The 15642-nt window shown below is 38.4% G+C and overlaps 1 protein-coding gene across 1 annotated transcript; it reads left to right on the top strand.

The window, feature by feature from the left end:
* Positions 1 to 1129: 1129 nt before the first annotated feature.
* On the top strand, positions 1130 to 14266 carry laptm4b (lysosomal protein transmembrane 4 beta). The gene is made up of 7 exons (XM_005917524.2): positions 1130 to 1425; positions 2740 to 2857; positions 5863 to 5936; positions 6031 to 6153; positions 6398 to 6496; positions 8092 to 8187; positions 11561 to 14266. The coding sequence occupies exons 1-7, from the start codon at positions 1333 to 1335 to the stop codon at positions 11633 to 11635; spliced, it is 678 nt and encodes a 225-aa protein (XP_005917586.1). The 5' UTR covers positions 1130 to 1332; the 3' UTR covers positions 11636 to 14266.
* The last annotated feature ends 1376 nt before the right edge of the window (positions 14267 to 15642 follow it).

The raw sequence follows: 15642 nt of genomic DNA, 5'->3' as shown, positions 1-15642 counted from the left end.
TTAAGCATATGGTGTCAAAAAAGAGGGCCGTGACGGTCTCTCTTGACCTGTTGTTCCTTTTTCTGAACACAATGCTTTTTTGATTAAACAGATTTAGTTAGAAATTTATATATTGAAACCTGAAATAATGAAAAAATATAAAAAAAACAAAACAAAAAAAAAATCAGTGATGAATCAGTAATGTTTTTGGCATAGCCACACTTTTTTTTTAAACTTTTTTTTTTTAAATGGTCGTGAGCAATAGGCTTTCTGATGGTCTTTCAAAGTTTTTATTTGGACATTGGGTGCATTTTCTCTTTAAGTCCATTCCTTGTACCTGACCATGTTCAGAGGAATGTTCTTTGTTTGTTGATTTACTTAACACTGACCTATGAATCATTTAAACACAAAAAGGCACATAACTCAAGGGATGAACCTGAGCTGTCTACACATAACATCTTACCAAAGAAATAAATTTGAATTGTATCTGTTGATTGTACTCTCTTACTAGCAGTATTACTGTAATACTAGCAGTCTGTCGTAAAAAAACATCATTTATCATCAATAAAAAAACAACTCAGTTTGACATTTAATAGTGAAGGGAAACGGGGACAAATGGCTGAGGTATGCCAAAAAAAATCTGCAATCACAGATCCTGTGGTGAATCCATATTTGAAATATCTGATTTAAATCAGTCATGGATTGGCCTTCCCAAAGCCCAGACCTCAACATTATTGAAGCAGTGTGGGACAAAAAAAGGTAACAAAAGGTAAGAAAAGGTAGAAGAGCTTTAAAAGGCCTTCAGGAAGCCTGGAGAACTATTACTAAAGACTACTTAAAGACATGAAAAGAAGGTTTGCCTAAGAGAGTTCATGGCTGTGTTGAAGAATATAGGTGGCTGTTCTAAATATTGACTTTTAAGGTCGTTGAACTGTTGAATTGTTTTGTTCTTATTTTTAATGCTGAGCTTTTTCTACTTTTTTTTCTATTATTTAACGTTTTGGTTGTTTTAACAAAGGAAATAAAATTAAGCTATATGTGTCGTGGAAGATAAAACTGGACAAACAAAGAGCTGCTGAAACATTTCGTGATTATGAAGCGTTTGCATCCCGGCCAAAAAAAAAAAAATCCTCCCGTGGTCACGTGACTCCGGGTGAGCCAGATTAACGGCTCTCTGTTTCTGTGTTTCCCACTTGCTGAAACATCTCCTCAAACAGACGCTGGATGTGGCGGCGGTCCTAGCAACGAAGACGTTATCTTTCCCACCTTTTTTCGGTTGTCGTAGCCTTGACTAGTCAGTTGTTTTCGACGGCATTCATGAAATAACCTGAAATTCAGTGTGTGGACAAAAAGATGATTTCGCCGTGGGACCGGTGGTACTCGACGAGCTGCTGCCTCTGCTGCCATGTACGAACAGGCACCATTATTTTGGGAATATGGTATATGGTAAGTCCTTTTTTTCATCTCACGTCAGGTCCCAGACGCGAATGAATATGGCTGAATATGTGGGACAAATTCTAAAAATATTTAATAAATATCGAGTCATGTTAATTAGACAGCTAACTCCATCTGTTTTCCATGTTTTTCACTTATGTTAAAAACAGGGTGCCAGCGTATGAAATAATTAAAAAATGTTAGCAAAATAACCTTTAGCATCTGTTGGGTTTTTTTGTTGTTGTTGTTTTTTGGCTATATAAGCATATAAACAAAGTGTCTAACAAATTCGTTTCTTTTTTATTTTTGTGTTTCCTCCTAAACTAATCCTAAGCTTACAGTTTTAGGCTGTTGATGCCTCCTTTTCCATCTCTACACGTTTACCCAGTTAAATATAGTTTGTCTCCGATATTTCCCACCCGAAAGGATAACTTAAAGTCGTAAACATAGTTCGGTAAGACTGGTGAAATCCCCGATCTTCATAAGCCTCCCTTATTTTGAGCTACTACCGATCAACAAGGCCATAAAAAGCAACAAAAACCTCTATGAGATGTGTTCACATGAGGTGAAAGTGGTGACATAAGACCGATGAGCTTGTTCTCCCAGTCCTATGGTTTTCTGTTGTATTGAATTCCAGTATGTTGTATTGAAGCTGCTCAGCAGTACATCAATACCACTTTCCTTAAATTACCCATAACATTAGAGCTCTAACAATCAGTGATGATTATGAGGAAAGAGGGGAGAAAGCAGTTTAGATACATTGCCTTGTTTTCTATTGTCTGGCAATTGTCAAACTGGTCGCCAGTCATTCCAGTCATTTTATCTTTTTGAACACCTGTCTCCTAAATATATCTGCACCTTGTCCTACCTCTAAATGATACCTCATTCAGGACAGATAAATAGATATTTAATTGATCCAAAAAGGGAAATTATTGTGTTACAGGAGCAGGATAAAGAATAATCAATAGTACAGTCTACAATAAATAAACAATAAATAAGTCCCATAGATCCATAGGGAGGACTTTATAGTGTGAGGTAGAGGTAGTGCAAATATTTTTATATATACAAAGGTGATTACAAAATAAACATGAGGTTAAATTAAAGAAAAGATTTTTTAAAAACTGATATTGTGCAAGAGAGTAGTGCAAGTTGCATTAATAAATAATACAAGAAGGTGTAAGAGGAAAATAAGAGTTATTTTATAGTTGCCTGACTCGCTCAGTGCATCTTAACTTATCATTACTAATCAGCTGTCACATTATCTGAATTATATTACTAACTGCACGTTTTTGTTCAACTGTAATATCGATTCTCCTGTCCTCACAGCTCATCAATGCGGTGGTCTTACTTATCCTGCTGTCAGCTCTTAATGACCCAGTTCAGTACCGCTACCACCTTACCAGCTCCGAGCTGGGAACTGACATCGACGTCATGGACGATGCGAGTAAGTTGCAGCTAATCCTCCCGTTATTAAAAGATAAATGTCCTCAACGAAGCATTCAGACTGTAGAAAGTCAACCCATGCCTTGTTTTAGCTCTTCCAGTTTAAGGATTTACTGTTGTGAAGTGATTGGCTTTGTGTTTGAGGCTGTTGATTATATAAAACAAGACAATTTTCTGATATTTTATCCACAAGGGAACTGATTGATTAATTTATTAGTGGATATATAGGAGATTTAAAAAAAAAAAAAAAAAAAAGTTGGTTGCAACTTTAAATCAAACATTTCTGGTTGTTCTAGATGTACCACTGAATATTAGAAGTGAATGTTAGGGCCTGTTCTTGTTCTTCAGAGATTGGATTTCACTGATTGGATTTCTTGCTGTCAGCCATATCCAGAAAGGGTAGAACCAAAAACGCTTGTGTGGATTTTTACTTTTTCTCATTCAGAATGAGCCTGTAGAGAGTGATTATGCATGTATTGGTTTATGTGTAGAAAAGCTAATGTGTCTGTCTCTCATTATTTAACAGACTGGAAATAGCCAAACTAATGTGATGTATCAGCAAATAAAAAAGCAGGCACAGATGTTTATTTGTTGTGTAAATTTTGCGTTGACTAAATTTTGGAAAACAGTGTGATGAAGAGCTGAAAGACTTTGAAATTGTCTGTATTTGCTCCTGTTGAAAAATAAGAACAAGATAGAATAGAAATATCCTTTATTGTCCCTCAATGGGGAAATTCACATATTCCAGCAGCAAAGTAACAGACAGATGGAGCATGCAGAGCCATACAAAAGTGAAGAATATAGCATTAAAAAAGAAGAAGACTATACAGAGCAAATTTACAACATAAGAAAAAATGAATACTATACATTTATTAAAAATAGCATACTCAGGTTCAAAGAAATATGCAGCTGAGAAGGATAATTTTTTACAAAGACGTATAAAAAGTGCTGTATATTTGTGCTTAAAAACAACAAGGATAGACTATATCAGTATTGACATTGACCCAGAATTTCATATTTTGTGTCTGTAGGAATTTCCTGTGATTTCTGACCAAGTAAAAGATGGTTGGCTAGTGGTTAACTAAATTATACAACTATAAAGGAATAGAAAGGAAAACCCATGTGGTGTTTACTCAATTCCTCTCCTTCCATGAGAGATTCAACTGAAAATGTTACCTGAGAAGCTAGATGGCAGCACTAGAAGCAAGTCAGTTTTCGGTAGTTTTACACATATAATTAAACATTTATTTCTGCAAAGTTGAAGCCAAGAATGATTATGATCAGTCGATGCTGAAGATGTATCAGCAGCATCAGTTTCGTAGCTCATTAACAGTAGTATATGAATGTATGCTGGTGTTCGTTAAAAATCAACTGTCATGTCCATGCAACTCCACGTGTTTCTGCAGCTGTAGCATCATCTGTCCTTTCTGCCAACCACTTCGTTTCTGAGAACGCTGCTCTCAGCACAGACATAGCTGAGTAAGCTGGGCACCGTAGAGAACAAATCAGCGTGCATGTGTATTTTCAGTGCTTCCCCTCCAGCAGCTATCATCATCACAGTCGCCTCTGGAGCACCACAGATACTGTCAGCGGCTACTCTGATTAAAAATGACTGCTCTAATTCTCTTTCGGATTAAAACGGTCATCTTGACAGAGTCTCCTCTCACAAAGCTTATGTGGCACTGGTTAGAGTGGTAGTCTGTTTATGTATGCGTGTATTGTTTATTGTTTATATGCAGTATGTAAGAACCTCTGTGTCCGTGTTGCTTAAAAGCATGTCTTCTGTTCCTGGGTGTTACCAGGGTGAAGCTTGTGAAGTTATGGAATAATAACTAATATAGTTCACTGTCAGTACAAGCACTTATTAGTCAGTATAGCGTCTCCCAGTAGTGATCTGGGATCCTTCTTACACACCATCACATACACACAGATATCCTGGTTCGGCCACATGTTAGCGATGTTTGTTGAGAGCTGCACTGATAGCGACGAGTGTTGCATCGGGATTCTCACAGCTGTAATGTGAACGTGAGAAGGACAACTCTTGCATAACGATACCCACGTGTTGATCGTGTTGTGTGATGTAGATACTAGCATGTGATCTGTGGTGTTTGGAGTCATGCTTGGTATTGAAAGGTGTACTTGTTCTCTTGTTTGTTGGGTTGGCTTCAGGTAGCAGGAAAAGTGAACAGGAGTCTGGTTATGTTGATAGTGCACCGGAAGACTGATGATTAACATTGATCTGTATTATTGGATATCAGAAATATTTTCTTTTGTAAAACATTTACCGTGACAACATTTCATGATATGAATATATGTTAATCTAAAAAAATTCCAGCACACCTCAGCAGAAAAGCCTTCACCCCAAATGGATTTCACGGAAACAACCTGGAAAAGGTGTAGGAGTCTATAAGAGTGTTAACACATAAATATTTCTTTTTTACCTGTAATATTACTCACAATTGAATTTATTCCTAGCAACCCAAATTAATATTAAATGCAGCGATGTTTTTAATTTTATTTTTTTTTAAATCTGCCAGCTAAATTTTGGTGTGATGCCAGATATTCATTTATAATTTATAAATGTATAAATATGACTTTTTTACCTGTCACTGTTTTGTATGGTCAATTTTAAAGGATTGCAGTGTGGATAGTTTACTTTAATGAGGCCACAGGGTAATTAACGTTGCCTATTAATTGCAGGATTTATTGTGGGAGCAAAACATAAGTCATCAAAAACTCCTACATATAAAAAAGAACTCTGATTAGCTGGTCTAATCTAGTCCTACAAAAATCAAACAAAGCTAATCTGCCCCTTTCAACACAGTGTGTATAGTTCAAACAGAAAATTTTCATATATTTTCTAACCATTATGCCATCAGAGCTTAATTGTAAAGTAGATCAGTCACTGATCTGATCATCAATGAGTACAATGTCAATGTCTTTCAGAGAAAGCATTAAAGGTGACATGTTCTCATGCCATTGCTTTGTATGTTTGTCTTTCCTCAGATATCTGCATAGCCACTGCAATATCCCTACTCATGATTCTTATATGTGGCATGGCGACATACGGTGCTTACAAGGTGAGCGAACAAAAGCAAATGACATTCAAGCACAAATCTGAACTTGGGAAAACTAACAGAGTGTTTTTATCTGATCTGAATCTCTCCTCTATAGCAACACGCTGCTTGGATCATTCCATTCTTCTGCTACCAAATCTTTGACTTTGCCCTTAATACACTGGTAGCCATTAGTGTGGTGGTTTACCCCAACACGGTGCAGGACTATCTCCAGCAGCTGGTGAGGACTGTTTCATTCCAACTAAAATATCCACCTCAACAGCTGTCTTCATCTTAATGGGAATTTAAGATGCTTAGTTATTAGCTTAGGTGCTAATATACTGAGAAACTGAGATTTTTTTATTTTATTTTATATTTCTTTATTTATGTTTTGAAGGGCCAGTTGTGTGTTTTAGGTCCAACATTTCTCTTTGCTTTTTACATTTGACTTATTTCATCTTCTCCTGTCCCACTTTCCCTTCCAGCCGGGGACATTTCCATACAAAGAGGATATCATGTCCACCAACAACATGTGCCTAGTCTTTGCAGTCCTCCTCTTCATCGGCTGCATCCTGTCCTTCAAGGTAAGGATAAATATTCTAGCATAGCTTGCTTTTGTATCTCGTATAAAACTGTACAAATACACAGAAAACAAATACTCCAGAACACTCACTGAGTATTTGTTCACTCTGGAAACATCCTTTTTTTTTTATCATTTGTTCCTCACATTGTAGTGTAATTAAGGCAATTAAGTCTCACACTGTGCTCATCTCATAGCTGAATCAACCATATGGCATGTTTAATGAATGTGCTATTGTAAATGCTCCTCTTGAGCTCATCACACAGTCAGAGAGCAGCGGGTCAGGGACAGCAGGAAACCAACTCCCATCAAACAAATTCTCCTTTAATGCTTGGATGATTTTCCAGGCAGAGCGATGCTCTGGGGCTCTTGGACGAGATGGGGCATGAAGTTGCAGTCATCTGTACAATCAAATCAAGTTGTTTCCCTTCTAAGCTGAGATTAGAAGTGTTCTCGGCAGATATCCAAAGCCGGAGCTGGAATTTTATGACAGGAAGCAGCCACTGGAAGACACACTAGCGGACTCGCAGGCAAAAGAGTTATAAATGTCATGTCTTAGAATCTTGAGCTTTCAGTGTGTGGGATAGTCTGGCTGCTTATTCCCTGAAAAAGTCTGCTTTAAAAAGAGCTTATAGATCTGTGCCGTTTGCCAAGAAAAATGGATTGAAGCTCATTTATGTTAATGGGTTGAATGTGCAGTATGTATGAGCTGCTGCCTTCTATGTAGATCATATGTGAGTCTGCTGGAAAGACGCCAGATGTGAGTCCTCAAGGACACATTCAGCTGTCAGAACATAGCAAACACCTGCTAAAGTCCCTGCTAAAGCCAACATCCTCCACTTGACTGCATTTGGCATAAATGTCACAGGCAGGAAGAGGAAAAGCTGGAGGGAGAAAGGAGCTGAAGATGAAGCAGCAGAGGAAATGTGAATGGATGAATGTTTCTGTGACTAAAGAGAGAGAGAGAAGAGGCATACAAAGTAAAAGGACAAGATAGTTAACTGCAGATTTTGCCAGGCCACTGTGCAACTACTCATTATTTTCCTCATAAACAAACAAAAAAATATTGAATAGTGAGCAGAGAAAAAATGATGAACAAAAACCCAATAAACATCCTCGAGGAGTAGAGCTAGCTGTGCTGTCAGCATTTTAAATATATGTAGATTGCTGCTTTCTTTGAGGAGGTCAGCTCAGAAGATGCTAAAGTAATTGGCTATGCTCTGCTTGGCTTTCTTGTTAGTTGCTCTTACTGCTGGCAGAGGACTCAGCAGGCTGCTCACATACACACACACACATACACAATGGAACTCCTTTTCCTTTGCCAAGCTGAACAAACCTCAGTGCAGGCAAAGGCTCAGAGAAGCTTTTGGTCGAATGTTAGAGGCACATCCAGGAAAATGTCCAAACATAAAACTGTCTTAATTTTTAACAGCTGAATTGAATCACCATGTGTCACCAGTCTGTAACAGCAATATGATGCATCTCTGCCATCGTCATGCCTAATGTTGATAAATGGATGAGATCACAGCAAGCAGCATCTGTAATGATGAAGAGTGTTTCTAAAGGTCATTGTGTGTTTGCTCTCACCTCCTGTGACAGGCCTACCTGATCGGCTGTGTGTGGAACTGCTACAGATATGTGAGCGGCAGGGGCACCACAGAGGTCCTGGTTTATGTCACCACAAACGACACCACGGTGAGTCCGCTTAGCCACCCACCAGCGTCTCACCTCAAGGACAAACTAACAGTCCTTCTGCTGTCAGAACTTCATTTTATTGCATTTGCACAGCATTGATTTTTACACTTTGGTTTGAAAGCTCTCTGTTCATTATATTAGCAAAAATGTACACTTAGAAAAGTCACTTTCATCTCGTTGTATGACACATTAACTTCACTAAAATATATCAAATTCTAGTCTCGACAATAATCAGGGATTATTTAGCTGCAATAAAAATATTAACTCTTCACAGAAGAGCATTTTAGAAGTTTTTCATAAATTCAGAAAGAAAAAAATCAAAGAACTCTAAGTCACTTTGATTTAAATACATAAACAAAATAATAATATGGACAAAATAATGTTTATAGATTGGTTACTGGTCATAGATTTTAAAGTGTAACTGTTTAACCTCAGATTTAGATGTTTTCTTCAGTGTCTGTGTTATTTCAGTTAAATTATCTATTAAAAAGAATGCAGAAAGCAAAGTGATCCATCATAAGTGAACTTATTGTCTCTTAAAATGTTTTTGCTGGCTGTACATGAAGCCAACTTACAGTAGCACCAAAGTGAACGTTAAAAATGTTTCTTTAAATATGGCAGTGACCAAATTTTTGTTAGATAAATTTGTCTTTTTCAAAGATGAAGCTGGTATGTGTTGAGCATAAAATCTTGTAGAGTCCAACTTTTTATATAAATACATAATTACTATGTAGTAAGGTTTAACCAGTGAGGCGCTATTATATTGAGAAATGAAAGTGATTAAGAGCCTTCTGGTTAAAATGTATAAATTGTCTACATGTGTCACATTATGTACTTAAGTTGCATTGCAGGTTATACAGTGGCTAGTAATTGTACTTAAATTCTTTAATGTTAGTTTATGCTGTATATAGTCAGTGATGGGACACTGTATCGTAGACCCTGTAGGTTGTCCTGAGGTGTGATTGGCTAGCTTTTTAGAGTTAGGTATAGTCCACTCCACATGCCCCCCCTCAGCGATCACTCACAAGGTTTTTGAAAGGCTTTACCATAGTCACGGTTTCCATTTGTCCGTTTGTAATCCTCCAGGATGATACACAAGACATTAATCTGTCTCACAGCCGCTGTCGTCTCAGTACGCAGCACTTCATCTGTCACTTTGTCCTTGTGCCGCCATGGCCCTGCTGCACGCTGCTGACGTTTTTCACCTTGTGAAACAGACTGCACACCCGGCAGCTAATCCAGCAGGGGCTGAAGTCATATTGTGTATCATATGGCCTTTTAGCAACTATCAGATACGTGCCAGTCACTCTCTCCACTGTCAAGTGTGTTTATTTCAGTGTAATTAAATTAGAAGATTAAGAAAACAAGCAAATACTTAATCTAGAATTATACTGATTCTTAGATATATTCGAAGAAAAAAGAAAATAATTTAGCAGGTAAATGTAGAGTCAATGCCTTGATATTAGACTTCTTTATGTCCCCAGAAACGCACATGCAAATGTGAAGTAGGTCAAGGTCAACACAGAGAGACACGTACAGAGATTCCTTCATTTATTATTTATAAAATCAGTGAAAATCCTATGAAAATCACAGTGAATGTATGAATATACCTAAACATCTAATTAAATACAAGAAACAAATCTAAAAAGAAACACTTTAGTTGGCTAATGTAAACCAAAACATCTCTGTGTGTATATATAAATGTATTAATTTATCATTGTGTATATAGTTGAATAAATGTTGTAAAAAAAATTCAAATATTTATTCAGAATTTTTTTTTTTTTTTAAAAGAAAGACTTGAAAGCTGAAAAACCTGAAGGCTGCAGCATAAGCATTGTGAATTTCAATAAGAGAGCTATGTGACAACAAATGGTTTAAGTTCAACAAATATTTGTGTCACATAAAGAGGTTAAAATAGCTTTCGTTGGCCTTAATAATGATGTGGATTTATCGCTGTGTTTCCTGTGTCCACACACAGCTGAATGGAGCATTGCGTCTATTTTTACTGTTATGGAGCTGGAGGTGTGTCTAAATGGCTTTTTACAAGCACCAACATCAAGTACCCAGCTGTTTATCTGCAGTGCTTTTATATAAATTCCATTAAAATGCACAAGGGTCGTTTCTCTCTCTCTTTCTCTGGGATGTTTTTCTGTCCCTTCTCTTTATATGCCTCTGTCCTTCCCCTTCTCCTGGACATGTTACATAATTGTCTGCTTGTCTGCTTTATTTCAAACCCTCTCTGTGATATGTTTGCCGGCCATCCCTGGCTGTTTCACAGTTCCATCCCCTCGGAGCCTATTCTTTTTTTCTCACACTTTCACTGAATTAGCAGCAGTACTGGTTTTATAACACCATTTACAGAGAAGGAGCTCTGATAGAGAGAGGAGTGCAGCCTGGCCTGTAAAGCAGGGCCCTGTGTGTGTGTTTGTGTGTGTGTGCGTTTGTGTGTGTGCTATCCTTGCAGCTTGTCTTCTATGGGTATGGAATAAGGGTCTATTGGATGGAGACGAAAAACTCCAAAGGAAGCTATACCACTTTACAATGTGATATGGTGTAACGTGTTGCATATTTAGCAGGTGAAATTTAAATTCTGCAAAAGTAGTGTCCAGTTTCAACACTTTAAAGTAATTTGGGTTCTATTCTGGTTTTGTTGTATATAAACGCATTTGGACCTCTTTTGGAGTACCTCCGTTTTTGTTTTTCCTCTTTCCTCTACAAACTGTACAATATGAAATATTTACAGTACATTTTAAATGTAAACTGCTTTAATTGTTTGTAGCTTCATTTGACTACAATGAAGCTCTTTGTCTATTAACAACAGCATAAACACAGCATCCCATGGACCAGTTGTTCACATTTTTGGCCCCCTGCTGTCAGTAAATGGGTACAACATGTAGGCTCTGGACAGTACCAGCACATCGCTTTCAGGCTCTGGTCACACAGCCTTAGAGACCATTAGCAACCGCCTAACAATTACCAGTTGCCAGGGAAAAAATGAGTATTTGTCAACTGCTTGCTAGATGTTGCTGGCAGTCGCTGTGAAATCAGCTGCTAAAGCTCAACTGACACAGGCTCTAGACACTGGTCAGTGATCCCCTGGTGCCCACTGCTCGCTAGGGAAAAATATGTATTCCCCACTGGCTGGTGAGTGGTTTTGTGAGGCTTCATTCTGTATTTATTGTTCAGAGAGAAGTCTATACTGCCCTGAAAACTCTTTGCATGGGCCACCTAGCATTTAGGTGGTCGCTCACAGTTTGTATGGATGTTGCCAACTTGTGTGTAAGCACTTGCCAAGTGGAAGTGAAAGCAAAGAGTGCCAGCATGTTTTTAAGTGATTATTTGGAACTCAGCTACTTTTGTTTTCTTACTTCAGGTTCTGCTGCCACCATACGAGGAAGCTGTTGCCATCCCACCAAAGGAGCCTCCCCCACAGTATATGGAGGCATGAGATATACCCTCACTGCTGGATTATGTACCCCAATCCTCCGACCACATCTCCTTACAGCAGTAGGACTCCAATGCTGGCTGCATCGTGTTGGAAAAACAATGTCTTAGATGCTGGTCCAGCTTGGATTCCTGCCAACTTTAGAGTAAATTAGGCCGACCTGAGCCAGTATTGCCATAAACTCTACTCCCCTCCTCCACCACCACCCTCCCGGTTGTTGTGACATATGCCCCTTCTTCTCGTCCCCTTTGTCCTCTTCCAAGGACAGCATCACATCAGCTTTCAGACTACAACCCCACCGCCAACGCTAATTCAGCCAATCCTCTGGGTAGCTGCTGTTCCTTGGAAGTGACTCCTGCACGCCTTGATCACCTGACTTAATGTGCACTTTTCTTCACGTGAAAAGTGCAACGGTTTGGCCACCAACTGTTAACCCACATTACTGTGAACCTCCTTTGCAGTGTTTTGTCTAGAAACAAACTACCTGAATAGAGACAAAGCAACAAAAATAGCGAGAAGGAAACTTACATTATTAGTTATACAAAAGCACTTTTTTCAGAAATTGAAAAATTTCCTTAGTTGAATGTAAATTTTGTAAGACGTTTTTGTATCACAGTAAAAACTGAGAGAAATCACACGAATACTAAAAGGATCTCCTGTTCTTATAAAATATCTCCGGCGTGCTGATGTTGCTCGTCCTGCTGGGAAAGTGTTTCAAGAAAGGTTTTGCGACCGCTAATTACTCGTCTTCCTTTTGTATCCACAGTATGTGAACCCATAACCCATCAACTGGCCGCGTAAACCCGTTCGCACCGTTGATTTAAATCCCAGTATTCCATTTTGCCTTCCTCGCCGCCTCCTTCGTATGTTCAAAATTGAAAAGGTTTGTGATAATCCAGTGAAGACCTTAGCACAAACCTGACACACATTCAAAAACCCAATACATAGAAACGTGTGTGAGTAATAATAATGATAAATATGTGGAAAATGTTCCCATCTGTCTCGTGTTGTGGTCGAGTTTTGGCTGCAACAGCATCGACTGCGTCTTTGTTTGTTTTTTGTACATGGATCATGGTGTGTGAGCTGATCTTTTTAGTTGAGCTAACTTAGCTGGGCTGAGGGCATTTCCTATAAATATTCTGTGACATGCTGCTGCACATGCAGATTCTATGTGTGTGTTTACATTTTTATGTGCGCTTGCCTGCGTGTGACATTATCATGTAACTCCTAGGTCATGTATGTGTCGTAACATGTAGTTTTCCCATGCAGCGATGAGATGTTTCCTGCATTGGTGACTTTCTTGAAATGAAAACATTGGATGGGACTCTAAAGCAGTAGTTCAGCATAATAACACAAAATCAGTATACATTATATGACGCTAGTTAAACAGTGCAAATGCTTGTCCTTTGTCAAGAACCGTTTAGGAAAACAGTCAGTAGACAGTATATAATGTATTTAATCAGTTTACATGGATTACATTTTATTATTCAGTCTATGCAACAGTGCATTCACCAACTTGTTAGGCTTGGAAATACAGATGTGGTCAGAAGTTTGCATCTACTTAGAATGGCCTGGTACTTTTGGGCTTTCAATGATTTCTTTGAACTCTTCTTTATCTGGGGTGGAATGATTGCACAACATACATCTTTAGTTACTTTAAAAATACAAGAACTAGATGCACAATTTATTTTGAATTTTCTCACAGCCTCGGATGTATACATGCAGCCGCATTAGTATTTGGTTAAATGTCTCTTAGCAAGTGGTACCTCAACTAGACGCTTTTGTTAGACAACAGTAAGCCTCTGGCATAATTCTGGCTGGATATTTGACCACTCTTCTTGGCAGGAAAATTTATTTAAATTGGTTGGTTTCCTGGTATGGAACAGACTTTTAAATGTAGTCCATAGATTTCCAATAGGGTTGGGGTCAGAGCTGTGGGAAGGCCATTCCATAAGCTTAAGGTTGTCCTGCTCTATCCATGTGTGTTTAGGGTCATTGCCCTGTTGGAACAACCCAACTGTGTGACAATTTTAACTTGTGCAAATCTACAATTCTCCTTAGAGCTTTACGGAGTTAAGCTGTATAATCATTCTTCCCTGGAAAAACAACAGCTCAAATATATCATTATAAAAGCCAAAACTAAACCCAACATTCATGTTCAAGATGAGTGTGTGTAAACGTCTGACCACAGCTGTATGTGCACCATGAAGTAGTTTTGTTCTATTTGATACTAATACTGTAGTCCACAGTGTAGCCATGTGTCAGCCCCTCTGTCCTCATCCTTGTTTGTGTGAATTATGGCCTCTGCTTCTGCAAATCCAACAAAGCTGAACATGAAATTGCACTTTAAACTCAGTGTGCGCTCACTGAAAACTGCTGTATCTGTGGTTGTTTTTGTGTTTTCCATCTTTGTTGTGTGATCTGTCTGCAAAGTTGCAGAGGTGAACATTTTCATGAGTCTGGAGAATTTCTGCTGAGTTTTGCAGGCTTTAATGCTTGGACAGTGTCTGGACCAGTGGATGGCTGATGGCTCTTTTTTTATTAGTCACTATGAGACTGTTCTCCTCTGTTTTCTTGTTGGATCTGCATGAGCTCACGTCTTTAATTCTGAATAATAAAAAAGCTAAAACATCTCGTCCGTGCTGAATTTGAGTCTGTTTTCGAGGGGGAAATTATTTATACAGGAGCTGTTATGCTTTAACTTAATTTCTTCTTTTTCCAGGAAGTGTTGATTGGTTTTCACCTAAAGTAAAAGCACCACAGAAAGCACTTTTATAACCAAAAATGTATAATAATAGAGATATCAGGCTCTAAATAGTTTAAACAGGGTCCCTAGCCTAAGTCAAATAGTACCCTATGCCATCCTCCAATACCCAGCTTATGCTCACTAACCTCTTGTAGTAAGATGCTCTTCCCTTCGGCATACAGTCTCTTACTTGTTAGTAAGTTATTGTTACTCATCTAGCAGGAAACCCTAGAATGAGAAACATTAGTCCATCTCTAGTTTCAAACCTAATATCTTCATTCTGATAATACATCAGACCAATACCTGTGCAGTTTATCATGTGACCTGATACAATGAGTATCATCATACCTACGTTCAGCCACGTTGGTGAGAGACAGGGATTGAAATTAAATTAAACATCTTAAGATTCTCCTTACTTTCACATTTTCTGTCAGACATACATTTGTAGAAGCTTTTTTCACAGTTGTGAATAATGAGCTCACCCTGTTTGAAAATAATCTCTGCATTGGGTTTTAAACTGTTTCTCTCTCCTCTTGGCTCTGATTGATGTCAGTGGCCATCTGTTTACAGAGAGCAGCCAATCAGAATAAAGTTGGCTTTAATGGGAGGAGCCGAATGGAAGGAGCTCAAACTAGTTTTATATACTGTGATGAATGGGAGCCCAGTGTAACGGGCTTTTTTTTTTTTTTTTTTTTTTGTGAGGTGGAAGTCCATTTAACATGCTGATACAGAAAATTATCAAACCGGTGCTTTTCCTAAGGCATTTTTTTGGGAATCACTGCAGCAAGTAATACTGATATAATACCGCAACTGAATCATATATCCCAGCTGATTTCTAGCCTCGTGTTTCTATTATTGGATTCCAAAAATAAAAACATGGAGCTGAAACTGAACATAACCAGCTAATTTAAAGAAATACTGTTATCTAAATAAAGTGTGGAATATGTCTTTTTATGTCTGTGTCTGAGCTTTTTTCAAACTTAGCCAGCATTTTTTCTCCTCATACTTCAGCAGCAGTTCTAAACCTTTAAGCAGCCTTGTTTTGAGACTACTGGGAGGAAAAAGGTCCTCAGAGCAACTGTGTACAAACAAGCTGGCAGATGAGAGCGGATTTAAAATGCTTCATAATGGTGGCCGGCATTACCTTGGGTCTGACGGTGCGATCCCAGACAGACAAGCTCACCTACTTTCTGCCACTGGGACGCTGACAGAAAATAAACTGGGTCACATTCTGTCCCTCTTCTTGCTGAACTGCTTGTCCAGG

Source organism: Haplochromis burtoni, unplaced genomic scaffold, assembly GCF_018398535.1.
Source record: "Haplochromis burtoni strain Fernald_Lab_line unplaced genomic scaffold, NCSU_Asbu1 Contig_25, whole genome shotgun sequence".
Lineage (NCBI taxonomy): Eukaryota > Metazoa > Chordata > Actinopteri > Cichliformes > Cichlidae > Haplochromis > Haplochromis burtoni.
Note: the sequence above shows the minus strand (reverse complement) of the source record. Positions and strands in the feature narration are given on the sequence as shown.